The sequence below is a fragment of the Triticum aestivum genome, chromosome 3D (assembly GCF_018294505.1).
Source record: "Triticum aestivum cultivar Chinese Spring chromosome 3D, IWGSC CS RefSeq v2.1, whole genome shotgun sequence".
In the NCBI taxonomy this organism is placed as follows: Eukaryota; Viridiplantae; Streptophyta; class Magnoliopsida; order Poales; family Poaceae; genus Triticum; species Triticum aestivum.
This window is the reverse complement of record NC_057802.1, coordinates 611,008,531-611,033,284: the sequence shown is the minus strand read 5'-3', so window position 1 is coordinate 611,033,284 and position 24,754 is coordinate 611,008,531. Positions and strand designations below refer to the sequence as shown.

General features: G+C 45.4%; 3 protein-coding genes across 8 annotated transcripts; 1 reads left to right on the top strand and 2 right to left on the bottom strand.

Moving 5' to 3' along the window:
- The first annotated feature begins 2,906 nt into the window (after positions 1 to 2,906).
- Positions 2,907 to 5,188, top strand: LOC123080965 (cytochrome b5). Its single transcript, XM_044503923.1, has 3 exons — positions 2,907 to 3,174; positions 4,492 to 4,558; positions 4,654 to 5,188. The coding sequence occupies exons 1-3, from the start codon at positions 3,085 to 3,087 to the stop codon at positions 4,908 to 4,910; spliced, it is 414 nt and encodes a 137-aa protein (XP_044359858.1). The 5' UTR covers positions 2,907 to 3,084; the 3' UTR covers positions 4,911 to 5,188.
- Positions 5,189 to 6,043: 855 nt separating this feature from the next.
- LOC123080963 (glycerol-3-phosphate dehydrogenase [NAD(+)]) lies at positions 6,044 to 14,225 on the bottom strand. Of its 6 annotated transcripts, XM_044503921.1 has the most exons (13): positions 11,655 to 12,334; positions 10,855 to 11,499; positions 9,884 to 9,960; positions 9,716 to 9,788; positions 9,171 to 9,388; positions 8,976 to 9,083; positions 8,567 to 8,630; positions 8,444 to 8,481; positions 8,239 to 8,359; positions 8,114 to 8,168; positions 7,878 to 7,926; positions 7,669 to 7,798; positions 6,044 to 6,368 (listed from the first exon to the last, which is right to left on the bottom strand). In XM_044503921.1, exons 2-13 carry the CDS (start codon positions 10,967 to 10,969, stop codon positions 6,346 to 6,348), a joined length of 1,071 nt encoding a protein of 356 aa, XP_044359856.1. In that variant the 5' UTR covers positions 10,970 to 11,499; positions 11,655 to 12,334; the 3' UTR covers positions 6,044 to 6,345. The 6 variants fall into 6 exon arrangements, 5 of the variants coding, with proteins under 5 accessions (XP_044359856.1, XP_044359854.1, XP_044359855.1 ...); XM_044503919.1 differs by having other exon boundaries at positions 8,976 to 9,388; positions 11,655 to 12,342; XM_044503920.1 differs by lacking the exon at positions 6,044 to 6,368 and having other exon boundaries at positions 7,534 to 7,798; positions 11,655 to 12,335.
- Positions 14,226 to 17,810: 3,585 nt separating this feature from the next.
- LOC123080962 (pentatricopeptide repeat-containing protein At3g59040) lies at positions 17,811 to 21,557 on the bottom strand. Its single transcript, XM_044503917.1, has 7 exons — positions 21,351 to 21,557; positions 20,479 to 20,803; positions 20,045 to 20,335; positions 19,544 to 19,792; positions 19,309 to 19,433; positions 18,799 to 18,897; positions 17,811 to 18,708 (listed from the first exon to the last, which is right to left on the bottom strand). Exons 1-7 carry the CDS (start codon positions 21,410 to 21,412, stop codon positions 18,024 to 18,026), a joined length of 1,836 nt encoding a protein of 611 aa, XP_044359852.1. The 5' UTR covers positions 21,413 to 21,557; the 3' UTR covers positions 17,811 to 18,023.
- Between the last annotated feature and the right edge of the window lie 3,197 nt (positions 21,558 to 24,754).

Genomic DNA, 24,754 nt, shown 5'->3' with positions numbered 1-24,754 from the left:
TAGCGCACAGCGAGATACGTCGTCTTGGTCATCCGCCTATGGTGATTTCTTCAATCTTGAAGTGGCATGGCACCGAACGTCGTGTGATGTGATTGTGTGCGCGTGCCGCGTGGACGGTGAGCGTGAGTAGCAGGAGCTTTCCCAGTTTAGAGCATCTCCAGTAGATCCCGTGAAAGGGGTCATCCGGCAAAATAACCGTCAGTTTATGGGACAGGATGCTTTTTCCGCCCTGAATAGATCTCGTAAAATCGTCCATCCTGTAAAAAAAATGCGCGAACATGTATATTCTGGGCCATTTCCTCTATATCTACGGGATTTGGGTCAATTTTTGCAGGGACCTGAAAAATAATTGACGATAGTCGGGAGGGAAGTTTCAGCTCCCGCCCTGGCTTCCCCGAGCACGACTTCGCCGAACGCCTCAACGCCGGTGACCACCGGACCCTACCGCCGCTGCTGGTCGAGCCCCGAGCTACGAGCGCTAGCTAGCTAGCTAGTGAGCTGCTGCCTGCTCCTCACGTCTGCCCCGGCGCTACTCGTCCTGCTCCATGACGGCGCCGCCACCGGCAAGACGCGCGCGTTCCTCCTTGCGCCGCGGAACCTCTGACCCAGTCGGCGCCTCGTATGCGAAGGACGCAGTTGCAATCTTTATTTTGCTTGTAGGGGGTTGTATGCTATTTTGCAGGGACATGAAGTGATTTATGCAGGATCTATCTGTTCTACCGACACACACGTCATTCATCCCGTAAAAACATTGTAAAAATGTTTTACAACATCCTTTAAAGCGATTCTAGAGGACGAAGGTTTATGAAATCTGCCAGAGATGCTCTTAGACGATGTGCGCACGAACATGACACGAGTAGTAGTAATTGACTGAGTTAAATACATCGGAAGTTATACAACTTACACGCGACGATTAACTTAGTGCACAAACTTGTAAAATACGTGTTTTCGGTCATCAAACTTGCACGGGCGTTCGTATACGGTCACATTTCACGTACACCGACGTATCCATGGCCTATGTGGCATGCCAGCGTGGCCAGGGCCCACTGTCAGCTGCTGTGGCATGTAGATCTGCAGAGAAGCCCTTGCCTTTTTTTATTTTCACATTAAGCCCCTAAAGATAAAATGAAAAAACAAGGGATGATGGCGTTCGGAAGCCGCAACGTGCCCCTAGTAGGCTCCGTGGACAACAACCAGATTAATGATCATTCATGTCTGTATAACACGGCTAATTTCTGTATCATATAAACACTGACTGGAAATAAATTTTACAAGAAATGTAACCCGAAAAAACGAGCACCGTGGCACGACCATGCGACCTTGTGGTCAACATTAATTAAGATTACCACCAGCCTACGAGAACACAACACGTCCCGATGTAAGAAAACAAATTATATTCTTGTGTTTGTGACATTTAAAAAATATTTCTGTATTAAAAAAAGGTACGTGACATTTTAAAAAGTTGTAATTGAAAAAAATGTTAATCATATGTTTAACCACATATTTGAAAGAATGTTAATCATATGTTTAAAAAATATTAAACATGTGTAAAAATGTTTTTAGATGTATACTGGAAAAAATAGACATGAAAACATATACTCCATATGATTAACAATTTTTCAAATACAAGTTTTGAAATTTATGTGTATTGAAACATATATTCCATATGATACACATATGTTTTGACGTTTTAAATACTCCTGTATACATCTATGTTTTGATATACATATGTTTTAAATACTCTAGTATACTTATTTGTTTTGGAGCATTTTTTGAAAAATATGCTTAATATTTTTTGAATATATGATTAACAGTTTTTCAAATACAAGTCTTGAAACTTTTTTCAAATATGTTTTAAACATTTTCGTATGGTATGAAACATTTTTAAGCTATTGGAACAATTTTATACATATAAAAATAAAAAAACGTCATGACCAGTTTTTTTTCGAATGCATGAACATTTTTAAAATGCAACATATCATTTTTAATTGCACAAATGTGTTTTACAATGTTTAAGCATTTTTTTAAATGTCACATACCTTTTTTAAAACGTTTCCTAAATGTTACAAACACAAGGATATAATTTTTTTTCTTACATAGAACAAGAAGGAATAACAACATGAAAAATATTTATCCCATTTGGACATGTTGTGTTGCCGAAGCTTGATGGTAACCTTAGTTAATGTTGACCTCACCTAAAAAAAAGAGTTAATGTTGACCAGGAGGTCACATAGTCGATCCATGGTGCTCCCATTTTACATTTCTTGTAAAATTTATTTTTTGGCCGTGTTTATATGATATAGAAATTATTCATGCTACCTAGACATAAATGATCATCGGTTCGGTGGTTGTCCACCCGAGTCTAGTAGTGGCACGTCCGTGGTTAGAAACCCAAGCATCCCTTGTTTCTTCATTTTATTTTAGGGGCTTAATATGTAAATAAAAAAATATTTTTTAGGGGCTTAATATGTTAAAAAAAAATAGGGGCATAATACGAAGCCTGCAGATCTACCATGCGATGTGGGCTTGGCCACGCTGGCATGCCACATAGGCCACATATACGCCGGCGTGTGACCGTATATGAACATTCGTGCAAGTTTGATGATGAAAAACACGTACTATTTTACAAGTTGATGCATCAAACTAACTGACCGTCGCGTTCAAGTTTTATGACTCGCAGCGTATGTGTGTCTAACTGACTTGGCCCGCAGATCGGAGTGCGAGGTGCAGCACGGCACGGGTTTGCCGACCCGCCCGCAGATGGACCCATCCCTGCCAGGCTCCCAGTCCGGGAAGGGATTGGTGTGGGTGGGCGGGCGCGGCCGGGGTGGGTGGGTCAACCCAACCCTCCCACAGCCTCGCAGACGATGACATGCGGGCCCGTTCAAACCGCGGCCCCACCCCACCCGCCCCCGGTCCACTCCATGCCGCACCGCTCCGCACCTACCAACCGCGGCCCCCCTCCCCTCTCCATCTGATATCAATCAATTCCGCTCCTCCCCCTTGGATCCAAACCCTTCCCATCACTCTCGCTTGACTCCTTGGAAGCAGAGAGAGGAGGAGGAGGAGGAGGAGGAGGAGACCATGTCGTCGTCCGGTGGCAAGCTCTTCACCCTGGAGGAGGTCGCCAAGCACAGCTCCAAGGACGACTGCTGGCTCGTCATCGGCGGCAAGGTAGTAGCCCCCCTCTCTTCTTCGAGATCCGGCCGCCGCCGCGTGGGTCTCTTGTCTTGTTTTTTCCTTTCCTCGGGATCTCCGCCGCCCGCGCTTTGACCCGCGCCCACCCACGGCCGCCTCCTGATCCGCCGACCCATCGGCTAGATTAGATCGATCCCGTCTCCTACCAGCCTTCACCCAGCCGGACGGGACAAGGAAAGATCTGGAGAGAGGTCGCCGACAAGTCTCGCCTCTGAATTCTTTTCTAACTGTACCAACCTGCTACTGCTGCCGCCGCGCCGAATTGCCGGCCTCTGCTTGTTTGCTTCATCTCTCGCAATTCTCTTGTTGCTTGTTTCTGTCTGGATCTCATCTAAGCACATCCCAACTCTGCCGTGCCAGCTTGATGATGCCCACATGTTTCTTGTAAACCTTATTTTTAATACTACCTCACCTCAATTGCATAGTAATCGTTCCAACCCTTTACATGCTTGCATCGGCATGGCTCAAATGATGGATTGATGGCAGCCAAATTCTGCTAGCCTTGTCTTCATCTCGGCTGCCCAACCGCTTGCGCCTGGCATCCAATCACCCATCAGGGGCGGGAGAAGGCAGGCAGATCGCAGATCGGGCCATCTACTAGCCGCTCTGCCGCCTTTCCTTTTACAACGCCGCTTCCTCCCATCCGGCTGTTACGATGATGCTAGGCTAACGCACTCATGTTTCAGTTTACCAGAAACCGACTTGCTTTACAAGGGCACTTTGATTCTTGTTCACCAGCCGCTTGCACGCTTGCTTACTGACCTTACATGCAGATTTTCTTTCAGCCAATCTAGTCTCCTTACATGGATTCCATAGCGCTTAGCCGTTTCACATTCACTGCACCAGTTTCTTCGGTTCAGGTCCTATTATCTTTGCTCTGTACGTCTAATCTAATTAATAGCTGGCATATAATTATGGCCTTCATTCTTGTTCAGCGTTGTGATTGTACCGATTTGATTGTCCGCGTGCGCGTCAGCATCGTTTGGTAATCTGTCGTCTTCTTGGACCCCCAGCTTTCCAAACAAGATGTCGACTCGACCAGAAATATTTTCTGGCTGAATTCCAAAATCTGGGCCTCGTAGTCTCAAGTGTGCACTTCTTGTTTCTCGTGTTTCCCTGCACATGATTTACAACTTTGTTACAATTCTATACACGTGACGGTCCTTGTAGCGAAACCTCTGTGACTTGCAGTTACAAAGTGGTACGAACATGCTTTTATATCGGCAAGGCCTTGTGTTATAAAATTCTGAAAACCAAATCTCACTGAGGAATATGTTGTGCTCCTGTATGTAGGTGTACAATGTGACCAAGTTTCTTGATGACCACCCTGGAGGCGACGACGTCTTGCTGTCTTCAACTGGTACTGCCCCATCGCATGTTTCTTTGGTAATTATAAACAGGGCTGCAAACAAGGGAATGCAATTTCAGCTCACAAGCTCACTTTTACATCTGCAGCCAAGGACGCGACCGACGACTTCGAGGACGTGGGACACAGCACAACCGCCCGGGCGATGATGGACGAGTACTACGTCGGCGAGATCGACGCGACCACGATACCCACCAAGGTCAAGTACACGCCGCCCAAGCAGCCGCACTACAACCAGGACAAGACCCCCGAGTTCGTCATCAAGATCCTCCAGTTCTTGGTCCCCCTCGCGATACTGGGCCTGGCCGTCGCCGTACGGATCTACACCAAGGCAGACTCTGTCTAGCACCGTCATCTTATACCAGTCAGTCAGTCATTCGGAAGTGTCCAAGAGCTGAATAAGTTTTAGTGGGGATTTGCATATTTTGTACCAGCGTCACCGTCCTGTCATGGAATCTGGGAACTGCTCTCGACCCGTCGTTGCGTTATGGTTCTACTAAGACGTCCGCTGTTGAATCGTGACTCGGGAAAAACGGATAGATACTTGGCTATATTTTCCATATCGCTGGTGAATGTTCAGACATACATATTCTTAATTTGATGTGATTAGTTGTGTATGTGTCACTTTGTTTGTGTCCCTTGTTCAACAGTCTCAGTGCATCTTTCTGGTGCTGGATGTTGTCACACTGAATGGCCTGTAGGTGCACCAAATTTGTACTGCTGTTGCAGTAGCAGGGCTACATCTTGCAGAGAAATAAAAGGCAAATCGACATGTTAATATTGGCCTGTAGGTCCCACATGTCATACACAGGGAAATTGTGGCAAAGGTTTCAGTCATGCTGATGCACATGTTGCACCTGGATTGATATAACCTGATAACTGACCTCTTAACCACATTCAACAGCTGCACTGAGAGCACCACAAAAGCACATTTGTAAGATATGATATATGATGCCACAAATGAATAAACAAAATGAGCTGCATCTATCATCTAGAACATCCTGAGCCTACCTTTGCCTGGTGTTACAAGGTAACGGAATGCTGAGTCTTCGAAAACTTTACGAAGCCCGAATTGTTCAGCACAATTTCAGTACATGTTTCTGGTGCTGGATCTTGTCACTGGATGGCCTGTAGGTGCACCAAATATGTACTGCTCTGGCAATGGCGAGCCACATCTTTTCACAAAAACAAAGAAACATCAGTCATAATAATTGGCAGCCAAGTTAGCCATGTGTTTAGCTAGACGACATAATTAGCTTAGAAGTGCCACATTTTTTAGCCAGGTCACACATGTCATACACATGGATTCCGAAGAGGAATCAACATGCAGGCAAAGATACCTACCTAGTCATGCTGATGTCAATGTTAGATCAGAAGTGCCACAAGTTTTAGCCGGGTCCCACATGTCATACACACACAACTGTGGCAGGATTCCAAAGAGGAACCAGCATGCAGGCAAAGATTCCCAGTCATGGCTGCTGATGCAAATGTTACCTCTTAATAAACGTTTAACAGCCGAGCACAACAAAGGCACATTATTGATCTTTTACAAGCATAATTTATAATACAAAGTTACAAACAGGTGATGACTCCTTGCTTGGTTTTGCTGAAGCCAGCACATATGTAAGATGTGACAGATGATGCCACAAATGAATAAACAAAATGAGCTAGCATCTAGCATCTAGAACTTCCTGACCCTTGCTATCCCGGGACTTGGAAGGTAATGGAATGCTTGGTCTTCGAAAAACTTTACAAAGCCCAAATTGTTCTTGATGGTATCTTCAAGATTGACCTTCAGCGAGCCCTGAAAATGGGTTCAGGACAGGGTAGATTCAGTATCCTGACATCTAGCTGAGAGCGACATGATTTCACATTCTTTCATTTAAGAAAGAAACTGGGCCAAGAATCTAATTTGAGCATCTCAAGCATAGTATATGACAATATAAATAGGCAAAATAAAAAATTGACATCTCAGCATCTAGCTGGGAGCAAATGTTGGCTTGCCAAATATTGGCATCAAACCAGCCTCTATGATTTCACAGCTTTTAATTTACTAAGAACTAAACTGGGCAATTAATCCAATTTGAGCATATCAGGCATTATACTAGTATAGGACAATAGAAATCAGTAACATATAAATTTAATATCTTTTTGTCATCCCATAAATGTGCTAACTTATTAGCAACCTCAAATGCCAACTTCCAGGATCTTTGAGTCCATATGCACATGGTTCAGTAAAAGTACGGTGAAGAATTTGAATGTACTGCATTTCTAATAGTCTACTTGTGGTTTACTGCAATAGGGATAGAGTATATTCCGATATATATGTCCCTATGTTTATGCTTCTGCTTAATAGTCACATCAGCAAAAGTAACTCACAATTACACTGTCAAGCCTCCCATTTCAAAACTTATAATACAGTTGCATACAAATATGATCTTCATTCTGACTGTCCTGACCAACAGTTCAGGATTGGAAACAGCTCCCAGTTTTATAATCCCCTTTCAATGCAAACTATCATTGCAAGACCTTCAAAACTAACTCACTTGAGATCTCCTTACATATATGATATAACGTTCCACCATTTAACATTCAGTTATCATTTTTTTCTGACACTTGGAAAATGAAACCAATTTATCCAACATGGTTATAACACAATACAATATTTTTCACAACATTATACACTGAGTAAATACTAGACCCACTTATCTGATCAAGTCAAATATTCCTGGATGCAATGGGGAAAAAATTGCAAAGCTCAGATCTCATTAATTCCTGGTTTTCAAGCAATTTGAAGTGCAGGTATAGACTCTAATTCAACATTAACACGAGGTACAACCTTTGGTGTTCTTTCTCATTTAAGTATCATCTTGTGAAACACCATGGAATTCACTGATTCCTGAGTAAGGTTCACAAACAGCAGTTTCAAGCAACTAGACATAGAAGCATTGACTCATAGGGTCATGCACTTCAATAGGTTACATTCAGTATACCCCGCCTTGTTTCGTTATAATGAGAACTCAGGCAGCAATACAGATTTCAGTATGTAGCTCAGTAACATGGAGTAGAACCACCGACGAAGGAAAGGTTGGGCGTATGCTCACTGTATTCAACTATTGATGTAGGAGGCAGTTGTCCGATACAGATCTCATGTACAGTTGATAAAAGCGGAAACAGTTCCTGCCATCCATGATAAGTCAATACTTCATAGACTTCTCTTGCAGTGGATACCCCCTATGAAACAAACAAAATTAGGAACACCAAATTGTCAACGCCTTCATTATACATTATAAATTTCTTTCTTTTTCTTTACCTGCAGTTTTTGCCCATGCAACATTTCTGCCTCTAGCTCATCAAAAGACCTGTCATAAAGTTGATGAAATAAACAGTTATCATATAATCACAGCAGGCAGAAAGAACATAGTCATGCTATGCTAACTGCCTATCTATCTAGCATAGGCCAAAAATAAACAGGGCATCTTGTTTGGATACTTGAACAGAGGTAGACAAAGTCAAAACTCAGCAGAGATGCAGGGTTAGAGAAGAAACCTTTTGCCGCCATTTCTTGCAAAGGCTTCTGCCACTCTCCTATTTCTCCCACCAACTGCCATGGAACGATAACATTTTTTAGTATGTATGTTCAGTGGTTAATTGAGAACAATGAAGATACGTACGGCATGTAGTTATAAGGTCAGCCACACCACAGCTCTCAAAGAAAGTGTTGTCTCTGACTGAAGGGAACAGAAGTTTAGAGAAAGCACGCATTTCCCGCAAACCAATCCGCATTATTGCAGCCTAATAACAAAGAAAGATAGCATAAGACTATGCCATGCACATTATTTTCTTCATTCAAAATGCTTTCAGTAATAGAATTGATACCTTGGTGTTGTTTCCCATATCCAAGCCATCAACAAGGCCTGCAAATTAATTCACCACTTAGATTACTGAAGTTGAAAGGAAGCAGTGAATGAAACCACACAAAATACTACTGTATGCAAAAACCTGCAGCAATCGCCACAACATTTTTCAGTGTCCCACATAGTTCAACTCCCTCAATATCTTCCACCTGTACATGAAGGGTACATAACTAAGGCTGCATCAATAAGAATTGAACTCACAGAATTTACTGAACCTGAATGTAAATTTGCTTTAAATGCCCACAGAATTGTTTCACATTTTTCTGCTGCCATTCATGTTCATTGGTACCTCAATACCTCATAACTACATTCGAAATTTTACCATTTAGTAAGAAACCTTCCCTTTCCACTTTCACTTTCAAACCCAGTTCTTTTTCGACTCGGCAATTGTAGAAATTTAAAGACCTTCATATTTCACACTTGTCTATCACCATGCCAGGACGGCCAGAACGTGGAAATTTATTAATTTATGAGGTTATGGCTGATGATCTTACAATAGCAACTAGGAAGTAAGGAGTGGTGAAAAGTTTAGCCCATCGGTTTGCTGCTTCTTTATCTTCCCTATATCCAATTGTTGCTTCACTGAACTTCTCAACAGCGATCTGCATATGAGATACACACCCACTTATTTTTTCTGTGCCGCTGAAGGCTATAAGAAATTTCGCATGGAAAGTTGAATAAACACTTGCCTCATTTGCAATGTTAGCACCCATGAGGACACAACAGTTGATTCCAAGTGTATTGGTAATTAGTTTTGATATCATGCATGGTCCTTCCATCTTGACCTCCATGCCCTTGATGAGGGATATAGCCTCAACTCCTGGTCTTAGTTTGCCCACAAGCTTCTTACATATACCCTCCACAAATTGATGGGGAGTCACAAAAACCAGCATATCGGCGTCTTTGACTGAGAAAGCCAGATTAATTATTATGGACAATTATCTGACAACATGCAAAAGGCTTGATGTATAGTTGAAACGATAGTGAAAACAAAATTAATTATGAATTGTATACTGTTATGTGCATTATTATTTCTTAAGTAGTTTCCATAGGCAAACAAAGCCAAAAGGGACAAACATATCTGTGAACAGCAAAGCTCAAGTCATTAAACCGTCTAACCTTATTTTTGTTTCATAAGTTTTCTTGACCAACTAGAAGAGAATGTATTACTAGCATCCAAAGTAGTCTTTCCTCCTAATGATAATCAGAAATGGGTTACAGCGAGGTTAATTACCTGCACTCTCTAAGTCGGGGTCAGCAATAACATTGGTTCCAAGCTTAATACCAGGTAAGTACTTGCAGTTCTCCTGCAACATGTGAGAATGAAACCATTCGTTACTGTACAAGTCATTGCCCGTTCAAGAATTAAAACAAGACAAATGGAATTAGATTTAACTCTTACATGTGCTTGGTTAATGGACTCAGATAGCTTCTCGCCTGTTGGCAATGTTTCTTCAAACACCCACATTCTCACTTCATCTGCAAACAGTTTACCCCAAAATCAACACCGACAGGTGCACAGATGCATCTTGAGTAACCAGAAGTGCATCTTATTCAAATTTATTTCTACAATTGTGTATGCAGGAGGACACACCACACCAAAGAAAGAGGAACTCTAGCTAGTATCAAACTCACTGCAAGAAACACTATATATCAGCGATCTCAAGGATAACCCAGAGACTACTGCATGTCCATTCTCCTACATATATTGCTAAAAGAGAAAATGCCAGTTTTTCAGGTTGACGTTGTTTCTACAGATTGCTAACTGGAAATGTCATAGATACATACGGCGGCATAGAGACATTTAACCAACAGGTGCACACATGCATGCCTCTTCAGTAACCAAAAGTGCATATTATTCAAATTTATTTCTACTATTGTGTATGCAGGACGACACACAGAGAAAATTAAAGAGAACTCTAGCTAGTATCAAACTCAGTCCAAGAAACACTGTAGATTAGTGGTCTCAAAGGATAAATCAGAGACTACAACATGTCAATTCTGTCCTACATACTGCTAATTAAGTGGAAATGTCAGTTTTTCAGGTGCACATGTTTCTACAGATTGCTAACTGGAAATGTCGTACATACATACATACGGCGGCATAGAGACATTTAAGGAGTCAATTTGGCCAAATGCTGCTACATGATTTTTGGACTATTATTCTGCTGGTCAGCACCAAATCAGCCCACCAAGAGGATAGGATACATGTGGCCACCTATTGCATTGCATCGGTCACATGCTCCCAAAACGGACAGAAACTAGCATTCCAAATGGCAGAGCCGGCATGTCGTACTGTGCTGTGCCACAGGTCAAGAACACGGTGGAGCAGAGCATCCTCGGTGAGAGGCAGAGACCAGAGAGGGTGGTTACCGTGGAAGGAGGGCAGCTTGGCGGTGTTGGAGGCGAGGAGGCGGGAGGCGACGCTGCCCCAGTTGCCGCTGCCGATGACGGCCACCCGGTGCTTGCCCGCGTGCCCGTTCTCCATCTCCGGCGGCCGGCACGGAACGCAGACCAATCCAGCGGCACCGGCGCCAAGAACGAACAAGAGCGGCAACAGCGAGAAGAGCAAGGACAGGCCGAGAGCAACCCCGCACAGCAGCAGCGAATATATACAGAATCGGGGAGGAAGAGCCAAGAGAGGATTTTTATAAAGAAGAAACGGTGAAGAATGTTAGGAGGGGGCGGGCGGGCTTCCCCAAGATTTGGCGCCTGTCTACCCGCGGTTTGCCGCCCGCAACAACGAGGCCGCCGCCGCCGGCATTGCCTTGCCTTGCTTGCGGTGGCGACAGGAGGCGAGGGCGCGGAGGAGGAGGAAGAGGATTCGTCGGTCGATCTGGTGGTGGGAAGCCGTGGTCGCTCTCTCCTCCTCCTCCTCGCCTCGGTGGTATCGGAGGGGAGCCTGCGCACGTGTGTTCTGGCCCAAGGCAGAAAGGCCCGGCCGGCCCAGCCATGCTTCAGGTGGCACCAAGCTGCCTGCCTGCGTGCGCGCGTGCACACAGAATTTGGAGAATTAAGCTGCAATTCATAGAAGCCGTAATGATGCATAAGTGCAGGGAAATACTGCTTGCTTCATGACCAAATGGCAAGTAAAGATGCTGATTTCCCTAAAGACAAGTAAAGGCGCTGATTTTTTCCTAAAAAGTACAGTAGTAAAGTGCTGATACACTGACCTGCTCTTCATCTTCATGTGTCAAACCTGGGGTCCTCATGAATTTAATCTTAGCTTTTCGTCAGTCGGCGGTCCGATATCTTGTTTCCAGCAGCATGAACTCTTGGAGTATCAGGGATTTTTATCAACATTGCTGTCAAAGGTCTTTGCCTTCTTATCTACTCCCTCCGTTCCAAATTACTCGTCGCAGAAATGGATGTATCTAGAACTAAAATACATCTAGATACATCCATACCTGCGACAAGTAATTCGGAACGGAGGGAGTACTAGCCTGTATCAGTTAACTGAGGTACAGGTGTTGATATCCCTAAAAACGATTATAGGTCTGACATAACAACCTGTTTTCTTCATGCATCAGATTCGGGTCCTGACAGTTTAAACCATAGGCTTTGGTTACCCAGCACTCGAGTGGTCTTGGTTTCAGTAGCGCAAAATCCTTGCAATATCAGGAAATTTTATCAAATGTGCTGTAATTCATGTGCTTTAATGCCGTATAAGTACAGGATACTGTGATGGCACATGATCTGTGCTTTCTTATCCATTGATGCCATGAGCCATCTCTGCTCTCCGAAATTTATCAGACAGATTTCAGAGGTTCATTGGATTTATGAGTGGTTTCTGGCATTACCTTCAGTTAACACTACAATAAAGCTGACCATTAAGTCACTCCCAGTTAACAACGGCAAATTTATGGGATCTCAACCTTCTTATCCAACCTGTACCCGGTCCTCGACACAGCTCCAAGCAGGGTTCTTCACTATCCCTTTACCTGCCATGGCCTCCCTGACCTCGGCAGCATCACCCCAGTGGCCATCACCGGCAAAGGCCTTTGACAGCTGAACATGGGCAGAGGAGTCGTGCGGGTAGAGCTCGATCAGGCGTGTGGTCACCCGGATCGCGATCTCAAGGTTGCCGTGGATCTGGCAGGCACTAAGCAGAGCTCTGTACACCGAGACGCCAGGTTCAATAGGCATGTCGTTGATCAAAGCCTCGGCTTCTTGGAGATGGCCTGCTCGACCGAGAAGATCGACCACGCACGCGTAGTGCTCTAGCCGCGCCCCTGCGAGAAACCCGTTTGTTTTCATCAAGTTGAAGTACTCCAACCCTGTATCCACCAAACCGGCGTGGCTGCAAGCTGTAAGCACCAACAAGAAGGTTGTGTTGTCTGGCTGAACATTCAGTCTCCTCATCTGTTCAAACACCTCAACCACCTCTTTGCCATAACCATGTTGAGCATAGCCTGTCAGAAGCGAATTCCAGGAGACCAAGTCAGGCGCTTCCACCGAAGCGAAAACATCCCTGGACTCCCCTATCTCGCCGCGCCTGGCGTACATGGAGATCAAACCGTTCTGGACATTCACATCAGACTCATACCCAGTTTTGAGGATCAGAGCATGGACTTGTCTTCCCTCCAGCAGCGAGGATGAGCTCCCTATAGCCTTCAGCATGCTGCCAAAGGTGAACATATCTGTGTCAGCGCCATGCCGTCTCATCTCCAAGAACTGTTCAAACGCCTCGTCGCCTCTTCCCAAACAGGAGAGCCCCGAGATCACGGAATTGAGCGACACCTGATCCTGGCATGAAACAGCCATCTGCACCTTCCTGAAATCATCTAAGATGCCACACTTGGAGTACATGGTCATAAGAGTGGACAGAACATACGGATTGTGCTCGAGACCCTTCTTTAGCACCGCACAATGCGCTTGCCTCCCATGATTGAGGTCTTCAGGACCCGCAAATGAGCTGAGAAGGCTGCTGTATGTCATCATATTTGGTGCCACCCCTGACTGTTCCATCTCCCTGACCAACACCATGGCCTCGCGAGGTCTTCCGGCTGAGGCGAACCCGCCCACAAGAGCCGTAAAAGTGGCCACGTTCTTCTCTTCCATCTCCTCAAGAACCCGCTGAGCAGCCGAAACATCACGGCATTTGGCGTACATGTCCACCAACGCAGTCCCGACGACGACGCTGCCACAGACGCTGCCGCCGCACTTGAGGCCAGCGGCATGGAGCATCGCCCCTACGCGGGCGTCCTCCATCCTCGAGCACGCGACAAGGGCGCTGGACACGGCCGCCGCCGTGGGGGAGAAGCCGGCGCGCACCATGCGTCCGAACGCCTCCACGGCGAGGCCGGGCGCGCTGGACCGCGCGTGGCCGTAGACGAGCGCGCTCCAGGTGACGCCGCTCCTCTCGGGCATTTCGTCGAACAGCCGCCGGGCGTCGCGCGGGCGGCGGCAGCGGCAGTAGAAGGCGAGGAGGGCGGTGCCCGCGAAGACGTTGCTGGCCGCGAGGCCGAGCTTGGTGGCCAGCCCATGGCACTGCGCCGCGGCGGACGGGCTTGGCGGAAGCGGGGAGGAGGAGGAGGCGAGGAGCTGGACGAACCCCCGCGGCGTCCGCGCGTCGCGAAGGATGATGCCGGGGGCGAGCAGAGGCATGGAGACGGCGCGAGCAGGTGGCGGGTTCGCCGCCCGGCGAGCGGCGGCGAAATGGCGGTGCTCGCGTCGCGTGGAGCCCCGTGGTGCGCGCCGGCGCCTGAGAAGCCGTCGTCGTGTGCCGTTTTTGCCGGGAGGGAGCCGTCAGAGGATTTAAATAAAGGAATTGTTTGAATGTGAATTTGAATTTAATTGTTCTTCGATTTGAACTTTTTTCTCGAGTACTCCCTTCGTACCAAAGTATACATCAAAAAAAAATTGGTCGTAGGTAGTACAAGTATTTGGGAAGAAGAAGAAAATACATATATCTCAAAACTATGCAGAAATCAAATCAAATGCATTCATAATTTATCCATGCCTATCCACAACAATACTTTGTTCCAACAATTCTTTTGCTAAGTAAATAAAAGGACAAAAGCAATCTCATCATTTTTGTAAAGTCTCATGGTATTGCTCGGCTGCCAAGCCGACAAGCAAAGATCGCCAGCCAATCCGCCTCAAAGGACACCGCCTCCCTCTAAATGTTAGGCCAGTCTTTCACCTCCTACATTATTCCTCCGGTTACGAGGTCAGCAACGTAAACAGTTTTTGACGAGCAACATTGCCACGCTTTCTCTCAGAATATGTCTAGCAATCTTAAGACACCTAACCGCACGCACAACCCCCGCGTCGCCCTCCCTAGCGACTCAGGGGGCGAAACCCTTGCGCGCTTAGTCTTCCTCCACTCCCTCCCCTCGTCTCGCCGCCGCCAGAGGCGCAGGCTCCAGTGACGACGGCGGTGGGGCGTTTTCCTCGGCTCACGCTAGGACGTGGGGACGACGCAACTTTGGAGCATATCCATGGTGGTGTGGCGATCGGGTTCCTGGACTGCTGGGCAAGATGCAGCGGCAGGCTCTGGTCGTAACTTATCCAACAGGCGCGACGATCACGCTGGGGGAAGCCAGCGGCCTTGGCAGATGCTCTGGTGGGTTCTTCGCCCAGATCTGGTGCCCCCTTGGCCGGCGACCGGAGAAACCGGATCAACAACTGCTCGCGCCCATCCACACCAAGACATCCACTGATTGTCGGCAGGATCCCTCTCTACAACGCCCCTTGGTGGCAGCGGCGGATACTACCATCAGTACGTCCTCGCCACCAGTACGGAGCTGCGCAATGATGGCTACTTTGGCGTTGGCGTCCTCGCCACCAGTCGGGCTCTCTAGCAGGTGGACCGCGACAACGAGGTGGTGGACTTCCACGCAGTTGTCGTCCGGACGACGATGCTAGGTTCACGACTTGGTGGTGTTGATTAATATCTGGTCGACCGAGTGGGGTTAACTACAAACAATGTTGCAGCTACCTCCTAGGGTTCCATGGCGGCGATGGTCATCGAAGGATCTTCGGGTTCGTATCCTCTTGATGCTTCTTTTTGAACCAATAAAATTCATCATTTATCGAAAAAATGTATAGCAAGCTTTCATGAGTCTCAGTGGTATCCTCGAATTGTTTTAGCTCGGATAGCTCGATCACCCGAGCGCAGTGCCATGCCAAAGTCCTCATCCTCTAAGCAGTGTCCGGAGCTTGATAAAGATTGTTGAGGGGGCTAGGCAGAATTGAGGGCGCGCGAAGAAAATAAGTTGTGCATGAACTCTGAGAATTCAATTCTAACAATATTAAGGATACACTTAAAAAAAATCTAGAATAGGGGGGGCAATAGTCCCTTTGCGCAGAATTGTTGAAGGGGCTAGGCAGAATTGAAGCTCCGCCACTACTCTAAGGTATGTCTCTGTCAGCGATCACGTGAACGATGAACAAACAACAGTGAGCAAGCCAGTGTGTCGTTCCTTTGCGCACAATGACCTCGTTTCAGCTGGTGCCTGGTGGCCGGCCACACACGGCTTGTGTCTCCAGCTTGCTTCGTCCGATGAGAATGTGCAAAGGTTGTAACCCGTGTCGACCATTAGAATTTTGAAGCACGACATCAGTGGCCGACTCCATTCGTTGGGCCGGCAATCTACGCCGGTTAGGCCAACCCCAACGCACGATCCTAAATGGACGTCCGTTTGGTCTATTTTTCATCCGTTTAGGGATGATAATGAGGTTGCGTACGTCTGGATTTCTGCCGGCCGTGTGTTCAACGCGTGGCCACATTTCTGCCGCATCTCGTTTGCATACATTTTTTGTAATGCATTTTTTAAATTATTTTCATCATCGGTTTTTTCGATACAGTGGAGTACATCACCAAATCTTGACTAGAATAGTAAAACCAAAGAAAACGAGAATCATAAAAAAACATTTTAAAAGACGTACACCTCCCATAACTGCTCCCGCAAGTTGGATTAATGCCTTCTCGATGTCTTCATTGTTGATCCGCAGAGTCTCGGTCTTGCATGCTTCTTTCTTCTTCGAGTCTAAAGAAGTAGATGTTGCTTCTTCACATCTAGTCTCATCTCTATCCTCTATTCTAGCAAAAAGTGCACATACATCTATCAATTTTTGCTCTATCGTAGATCGATGTATTATTTTTCCCAATACCAAAAGTTGCATCCATCCTACACAATAAATATTTGAGTGTAAGTAAAACGCGCCGAATCCGGGAGCACAACCAAAGCTAAACTAGCACATACCCCATCGTTTTTGCACTTGACGAACAACCATCCGGGATGTTTCAGCATTGCAGACATGCGGGGCACGACCTTTCGTGGACAGTCGTCGCACTTTATGAGCGGCAACTGTGCGCCGACGAGCCTTTGGGCCAGCACCGAGCCTGGACGACGGTCGTTGGTGTATTTGTCGACGAACCGGCGACGGGGTAGATCCGAGCGGCTAGAGGCGGAGTCAATACCTGCATGCGGCTTGGGGGCGTTGTCAGGGTTGTGCGGTCCGGTACCTAGCCAGTCCATGGCACGGCGCGGCCTCCGGCAGCCGGGGTGAGCTCAAATCCTACCGAATCCGCTCCAAATCCACCCCCTGGATGCGCTGAAATCAGGCGGCCAGGGTTGGACAGCTCGGGCGTCGAGGGAACAGGGGCTGCGACAAGGGGGAGGGCGGGCTCGCAGCCGTGCTGGACAACGCACGGCGGAGAAAAATGGCGGCAACATGGCCGCGAGCCCGCCCCCGCACCATGCGCTGGACAGATCTGAGCGCCGCTACCAAAACCAGTTGAAGACGCTTTGCCCAGCCACCACCCGTGCACCACCACCATGGCACCCTGTCACGCAGCCACGCGTCGGTTCCCTAGATTGGCCGCCACGGCCCACGCCAGGACGCCCCACTAGGAGATGAACAGATATCCGCCGCCGCCGGCGCCGACCAGGCTTCGCCCTTAGGTGGCAACGAGGGAGGGTGAGAAGAGTGGGGGTGACCAGGGTTCCCCCTCGGTCGCATGCGGGGCGACGCAGGAGGGGAGGGGGAGTTGATTTTTGGGGCATGTCCACCGTCACTCCTAAATAAGAAATACAATTGTCCTGTACCTGAACTGAAGAAAAGGGTTCCATAGACAAAACTGAAGTACTACTCTCTTTTTTGAGTGGGAAAAACTGAAGTACTTGATACAAAGTTCGAACCGATCCCATCTGTTGACAACCGATGATAAATAACCACCAAAACCTTTTGACCGTATGCAAGTCCATGTTTTGGTAAAAACGAATGTAATCCTTATACAGTACTTACATCTGTAAACAAATATAAGACCTTTTAGATCACTACGGAGTGAGTGGCCAGCATTTCTCTGAAATCAACCGAAATAGTAAGAACTAACCTGATAAATAATGTCAATTATGCAACAGGTATTCACCACTGGTTCGACTCGCTTAACACTTGACAGACAGAGCCAGGCAAAAACACCATCCAGCCCAGCTGTATTGACACATTTCGAGAATACCACAAAGTCCTTTTTTTCATAGGAAAAGCTATCATAAGTTTTGCAGCAAGAAAATATACACCAATGCTTCAACATATCAAGTCGCAAAATTTAGTTCTCGCTTATCTTTGAAAGCAACAAAATCTAACTCTTCATCATCCATTTCCTCGTAATCGTCATCATCGTCGTCGTCGTCTTCATCCTCACAACCACTGCTTCCCGCCTTGTTTCTACCATTTAGATCACTTGTGGATGCGCCATTTAAGGAGTGGTGATGTGCAGTACTATCAGTTAGCCCACCTTCGTCCACATCAGCACCATTGGTGCCTAAACCGGCGGGCACGCCGTTGGGTTTTACTTCAAGCTGAACCGCACCATTCCCCGTCAACTCATTCGCCTCTTCCTGTTCTTCAGGTGTTTTAGCGAGAGAAAGCAGGATGTTCTTCGCTTTCTTGTCTGGTGGGTATCCACGTGTTTCCATTTCGTTGAACCAAATGACAGCATTTCCGAAATCTGAGTTCCTGCCATGTGCATCCATGATGGTGGTAAAGATGGTTTGATTGGGTTCAACACCCTGCATCCGCATTCGCTCATAAACCCGCATTACTTTCTCAACATCATCCAACTTCGAGTAGCCTTTCATCAGAGTTCCATAAGCAACAACGTTTGGCCTCAACCCATCGTCTTTGATCCGACGGAAAAATTTCTCAGCCCCATCCATATCAGAAGCATTTACATAAGCCAAGAGCATTGTTGTGTAAGAGCAGAGATCAGGCTCAACCCTGCGCAAGCAAATTGTGTGACAAGGTAAGAAACCAGCAGATGCACCTTTCTGAAGTTCTTTCAAGTTAAAGAATGCAAGTCGTGCATACCTGTGTCTTCTCATAGTCTTGAAAACTGTTCGAGCCTCTTCTACTAATCCAGATACTGCGAACGCATCAAGCAAGATGTTGTATGATTTGCGTGTTGGCCTGGACAAATAACATCCAATGAGATCACCAATAGCATATTCTGGATTACCGCCTATGAGAAAACAATAATCTGAAGACTATTCTTCAGCTGGAATGTGGTGAACTTGGCATATTTCTTTAAATTTGTGCATTCATCAGAGCAGAGGACTTGGTTTCTTTAAATGGCACCGAATTTACTTCCTATGATTATTAGGATCTGAAAAGATGGGTTTGACCACCATCACATGGCACAACAAGAATTTGTGGCCCGATCTGGCGACTGTAACTCAAGTTTCACATGTATGAAGCACTCACATGCAGCTTAAACATGACAGGCGACTTTAACCAAAATTTGCCAACGACAGGAATCATCATTACACAAGCCAGCAATGACCAATTTTCAAGCCTCAGCGTGCTAAAACAAGATCGAACCTGATTCCAGCATCAAGCATCTCTTCAAACACCGCCAATGCTTCATCTTCCCTCCTAGCTTTCCCGTAAGCTTTGATGAGCAGAGAATAGCTCACAACATCTGGTTTTAGTCCGGCTCTTTGCATCTAAAAGTTATGCCATTTGTTAGGGAAAATAAGTAAACAGGTTTATATCTTCAAGTCCGTAGCAGCAAAGCACACACTGATTGTTGAGTTAATATGGGGAGGGGAAGCACCTGATCATAAATACTTGAAACTTCCTTATAGTCTGCTTCAAATGACATCAAACTATTAAAAGTCACTGTAGACTGTGGGATTCCTCTCTCGGGCATCTGTGCGAATAGCTTACGCGCTTGGGTATAGTCCCCAGCCTTCTTGTACATATAGATCATCATATGAAACATCTTCTGGTCTGGTTTAAAAGAAGCTCTTTTTTCATTAAGAAGGTCCTCGAAAATAGCTTCAGCTTCCTTATATTTGTCGCCCTGTCAGCAACTCCAAATACATTTGTTACGGACCAAGGTACAGTAGTTCAAGGAACTGCTATAAGTATGTTTAGTTGTTTGATAGGTGCATGGGCTAAAAACAGTAAATATTAACAGAGCAAAAGAGCATACAAGCAGCAAAAGGCGGTATTACCACTGAATTTGACAAAAGAGTAATTGCTAAATACAGGAGTATCATAGTGGCTGAAACATTGGATTGCATAAAATGCGAGAGGTCGATTAGACGTGCACCTCAACAAGCGATTTCAGAATGATTTGATATGTGATGGGTGATGGTTCAGGGCCTGACGTCTGCATCTTATGAAACACAGCCTCGGCCTTTCTGTACTGCTTGGCTCTTCCATATGCCTCCATGAGAGCGGTCTGAGATATCACCGTCGGCCGGTAACCTTTCTTGTTCATGTACTTGAGAACCCTTTCCGCCCTGCTGAAATCTCCCAGCTTCCCGTAAGCCGTGACAAGCATCAAAAAGTCCATCTCGCTGAAGTCCCACCAATGTTGCGTTCGAAGCCATTCGAGAATCTGAAGGAAGAAAGAAAGGAAGGGCACTGCTGGCATGTAAATATTTCAGAATCCTCAAAGCATATTATTGCTCATGGACTAAAGAGTCGGCAAGGATCCCAAGAACATATTGAGTAATACGCTGCAAGCAAGCACGTATATACCTCGCTGACCAGATTCCATTTTTTGAGCTGTTTGAACCGCACGAGAGTCCCGAGAACAGTGTCCCTTGGCAGCGTCCCCGTTGTGTTTCGTTGAGCCTTGAGAATGGAAGACACATCTGATCCAGACTCCTCTATCTCACTCATCATTCTCCTCCAGCTCTTTTGCTTGGCCTCATCATCGGCGTCCTTGAAGACCTCCTCTTGTCTCTTCTTGCGCACAAACTTTCTGGGCGCCAGCATCCCATGGCAGACCACGTCGAGCCTCTGGTTGCCCTCGATCTTCCTCACATTGTAAACAGGCCAACCACAGGATGCTTTTGCATTGCTGACACCATGAAACGTGTTTCAAACGAATGGTTAAGGCAATTTAATGAAATGAACCCTCTATTTTTTCAAGCAAAATGCATATGCCATTATCATATAGGAGTACATATGACGTATCTGACTCATAAGATTTGACACTTATCCACTTCCATGCGTCTCTTTAACAAAGGGGGGGATCAGTAAAAAAAAAAGACCTGGCAGCCTGACAAGCATCAAGCTTGGCGAAATCGAAGGTCTCACCAAGTAGTTGCACATCCGGTTTAAAAAAGTTTCGCCTAGGATCAAACAAACCCAAGGAATACAACTCCTTGTATCAAGATACATAATTGCCGAGCCAAATTGCAACAAAAACTATCTCCCGTCGCTCCAGCGACCAACCAGAGTCAGAAATCCAGGCAGACCGCGGGTTAGGCAGGAGCATACTGGAAATGAAACACACAGGCCCGGCTGGTTAACACTGGATTCGCGCACAAGCACAGTAAACAAACCCCTCCCAACTAAATTAACCTGCGAATCTTGGGTTCGGCGAGGGTGAGGAGGGGGATTACCGGAGGCTGGAGGAGAAAGAGAGCGGGGACTGCGAGCCGAGCGTCCCCATCGCCGCCTCCATCTCGCCGGAACTGGAGCCGGAGCAGCAGTTAGCAGCGACGCGGGGGGAGCAGGGCAGGAGCCTTATCGGCAGAGCAGAGAGGAGCTTTCACTCTGTCTCCGGATGAGGAGGAGGCCATCTTTTTGGAGGCGCAGTCATGGGCCGGGCCGTGCTCTCATGCGCTGCCTCACGGTTCAACCCAGAACAGGGCACCTGGGCCATGCCGGCCCACTAGGGAGGCATGGCCATGCCTGTCGCGGAAGCAAAACTGTGTCTCTCACAGAAGAAAAAATAAAATGTATTTTCACGCAAAAATAATTTTTTTTTTCAAAATCTAAGAAAAGACCGGTGAAAAACTAAAAAGCCAAAAAAACAAAAAAATATCTAAAAAGGCCAAAAACGCGTGTCAAAATTAAAAAAAAATCTAGAAGGAGTGTGACACGTGGCAGCATCTGAGAGCGCACCAAGTGGCACGCTCTCATCCCACCCCCAAGTGATTGTTGGGAGGCTCTCGAATGAGCGCTCGTCAACTAGTTGCTCTAATTGCACGGGGATCCTATATTTGGGAAACCCTATTTGACGCATTTTATGTCAAACCGTCGGCGAGGGGCGCCCCTATTCCTCGCCTTCAGCGAGTGTAACTCCCGACTCGCTGAAGGGGGCGAGCAATATGGGCCGGCCCACGCACGAGCGAGGCCATAGCTTGTTTTTTCTGTTTTTTATGTTTTATGTTTTCTTTTTTGTTTTATTTTTGTATTTTTCTTATACTTAAAATATTTTAAATATATAAAATGTTGAATAAGTATTTGAAAAATGTTATCAAGCATTCAAAAAAATGTTGAAGAAGTATTTACAAAATGTTGAAGGAGTATTTCAAAAATCTTGAACAAGTATTTGAATTTTTTTGATCATGTATATAAAAATGTTGAACAAGTATTTGACAAAATGCCTATCATGTATTTGAAAAATGGGGAAGAAGTATTTGAAAAAAATGTTGATTGTGTCTATAAAAATGTTGAACAAGTATAAGAATGTAGAATGAAAAACAAAAGTAAACAAATAAAAAGCAAAAAAGCAAAAATGGTAAATGGAAACCAAATAAAAAATGGAGAAGAAGAAAAGAAAACCAAATAGAAAATGGAATAGAAAAGAGAAAAACCAGTAAATCAGAGAAAAAATAAATAAAACCCTGTGAAAACCGAAAAATAAACCAGGGACACTAGCGAAAAAACTGCTGCCTCAAGCCACATCAAGTACTTCTCGCTCCTAGTGATGAACATGAACTGGTCATGGTCGTGGTGGCTGGCAGCGCAATAGATTTCCTTGTAGACCAGGGTTCCCCCATTTTTTCATTCTTTCAGGTTTCGGTTTTGGGAACTTTAGAGAATTCCCAGCCGATATTTTTATTTTTTTCCTTTTTTTTTTTTTTCATTTCCTGTTTTATTTCTTTTCCTGTCCTCTTTCTTTTTTCCGTTTCTTTTCTTTTCTTTCATTTTTCAACAAATTTTATGAAAATTAAAAAAATGTTCATATTTCTTAAAATTTCTTCATATTTCAGATTTTAGGGGTCAACCCTAGGGGTGTCTGGGAAGAGGCACACGAGGAGGAAGCCGTGGCGCTAGGTGACCGACCACATGCATTCCAAGACCAGTCCGGTGGAGGCGGCTGGCTGCACATAGGCGGTAATGGCATGGCGCCCCACCGGAGACCGGAACATAGGGATGAAGCGCGGTGGCGTGGGCACTTTTTTGTGGCACCGATCCCTAGTGGAAAAGCCAGCAATGGAGAGTAAGATGGAACCCACTATTCAAAAACCAGTAAAATAGCACTGAACCCCTTAAATTTGCATATACTTACCAAACTCTTACTTTCATGACATAAAGGGGTCTAGGTAATGCCACCCACACTGAGCTTCACAAAGTGGAAGGGCACATATAGCGCCATAGCCAGACGTACCTATAATGGGACTCAAAGGGATGAAGCAAACTGGGAAAGCCCCACAAGTGTTGGGGGTCGGGGGTAGAGAATTTGAGTGGCATAAGTGGAGCTCTTTGGGGATTTTGGTTGAGGATCTTATCTTGAGTACAACCATAGTTTTTTATTGCTTATGGCCTTCTTGATAGTATGATTATCCTTAAACTCAATATGAATCATGGATTTTTCCCAAAGACCAATAAAGTAAATACTCCCTCCGTTCCTTTATATAAGGTGTATTTGTTTTTTCAAAAGTCAAATGAGGCCATGCTTGACCGAGTTTTTAGAAAAATATATCAATATCCACAATACAAAATTTATATTATCTATTTGGTATTGCAGATTTTGTTAGTTTATTCTATAATCTTGGTCAAACAATCAAATGGTTGACTTGCACAGAAAATAATACACCTTATATTCTGGAACGGGGGGGGAGCTTGGAAGAGGCAACCACTTAAAGATGTAATAGTAGCCGTCACCATTGATGGTTTGCACTCACATGGATAGAAAACTATTCATGTCTTTGAAATATAGCCAATAAAATGTCAGTCCTCTCAATTGCCTTGTCATAAGTCACCAAAACACAGTAGTGATATGCACTCAATCCCTCAAGTGCCGAAAGTGCCTACTTTTGCTTCACCAATTATTATCAACAAAAGTCGAAGTGACTCTCAACTTTATACCTGATAAATTTACCCTCTCAAGTGTTGATACAGTTACTTTGGTACCTTTCCCACTAAAAGTTGTTGTGACGTCTGCACACGAGGCAATCAAGTGTGAAAGTCTATAATGAAATATCAAGAAAAAAGTGGTGCAAAATGTAAATTTGGAAATGTTCTGCCTTAGAAAACTGAATATTTTGAAGAAGGGGATTTTAAATTTCCCCCCTGAATCTAGGGTATATATGAAAAAGTTCCTTATGAGGAAACTACAATTTAGTATTAAAAAGGATTTTTGAAATGAAAACTTTAAATAGCTCAGGACTATGTATATATAATTTGTAGAAAAACTATAGAAATTAGGTAAAACTTAATATTTAGGGAACTCTTCATATGCCCAAATAGTTTGATGAATAATGTTTTAAAGTAAATGTATTAAAGAATGCTAAAAAAACCTTTTGAATTTCAATAAAACTCGTGATTTTTCCATAATGTTGTATGAAGTTGTGCACTTTCAGAAGTATTTGATTCTCCAAGACTTTTCAGATTATTTTTTCTCTGCTTTCATACTATTTTATTTTTCTGTGCAAACTTGACTGCCCTGCTCCTAGGCGAAGAAACAAATTAGAGAAGGACACGTATCATCAGGCAAGAAGTTGCAAACGAAGGGTGGGTCGACCAAGAGGCGGCACCACCACCCACATGCCATGGTGTAGCGAAAGAGGTCGAA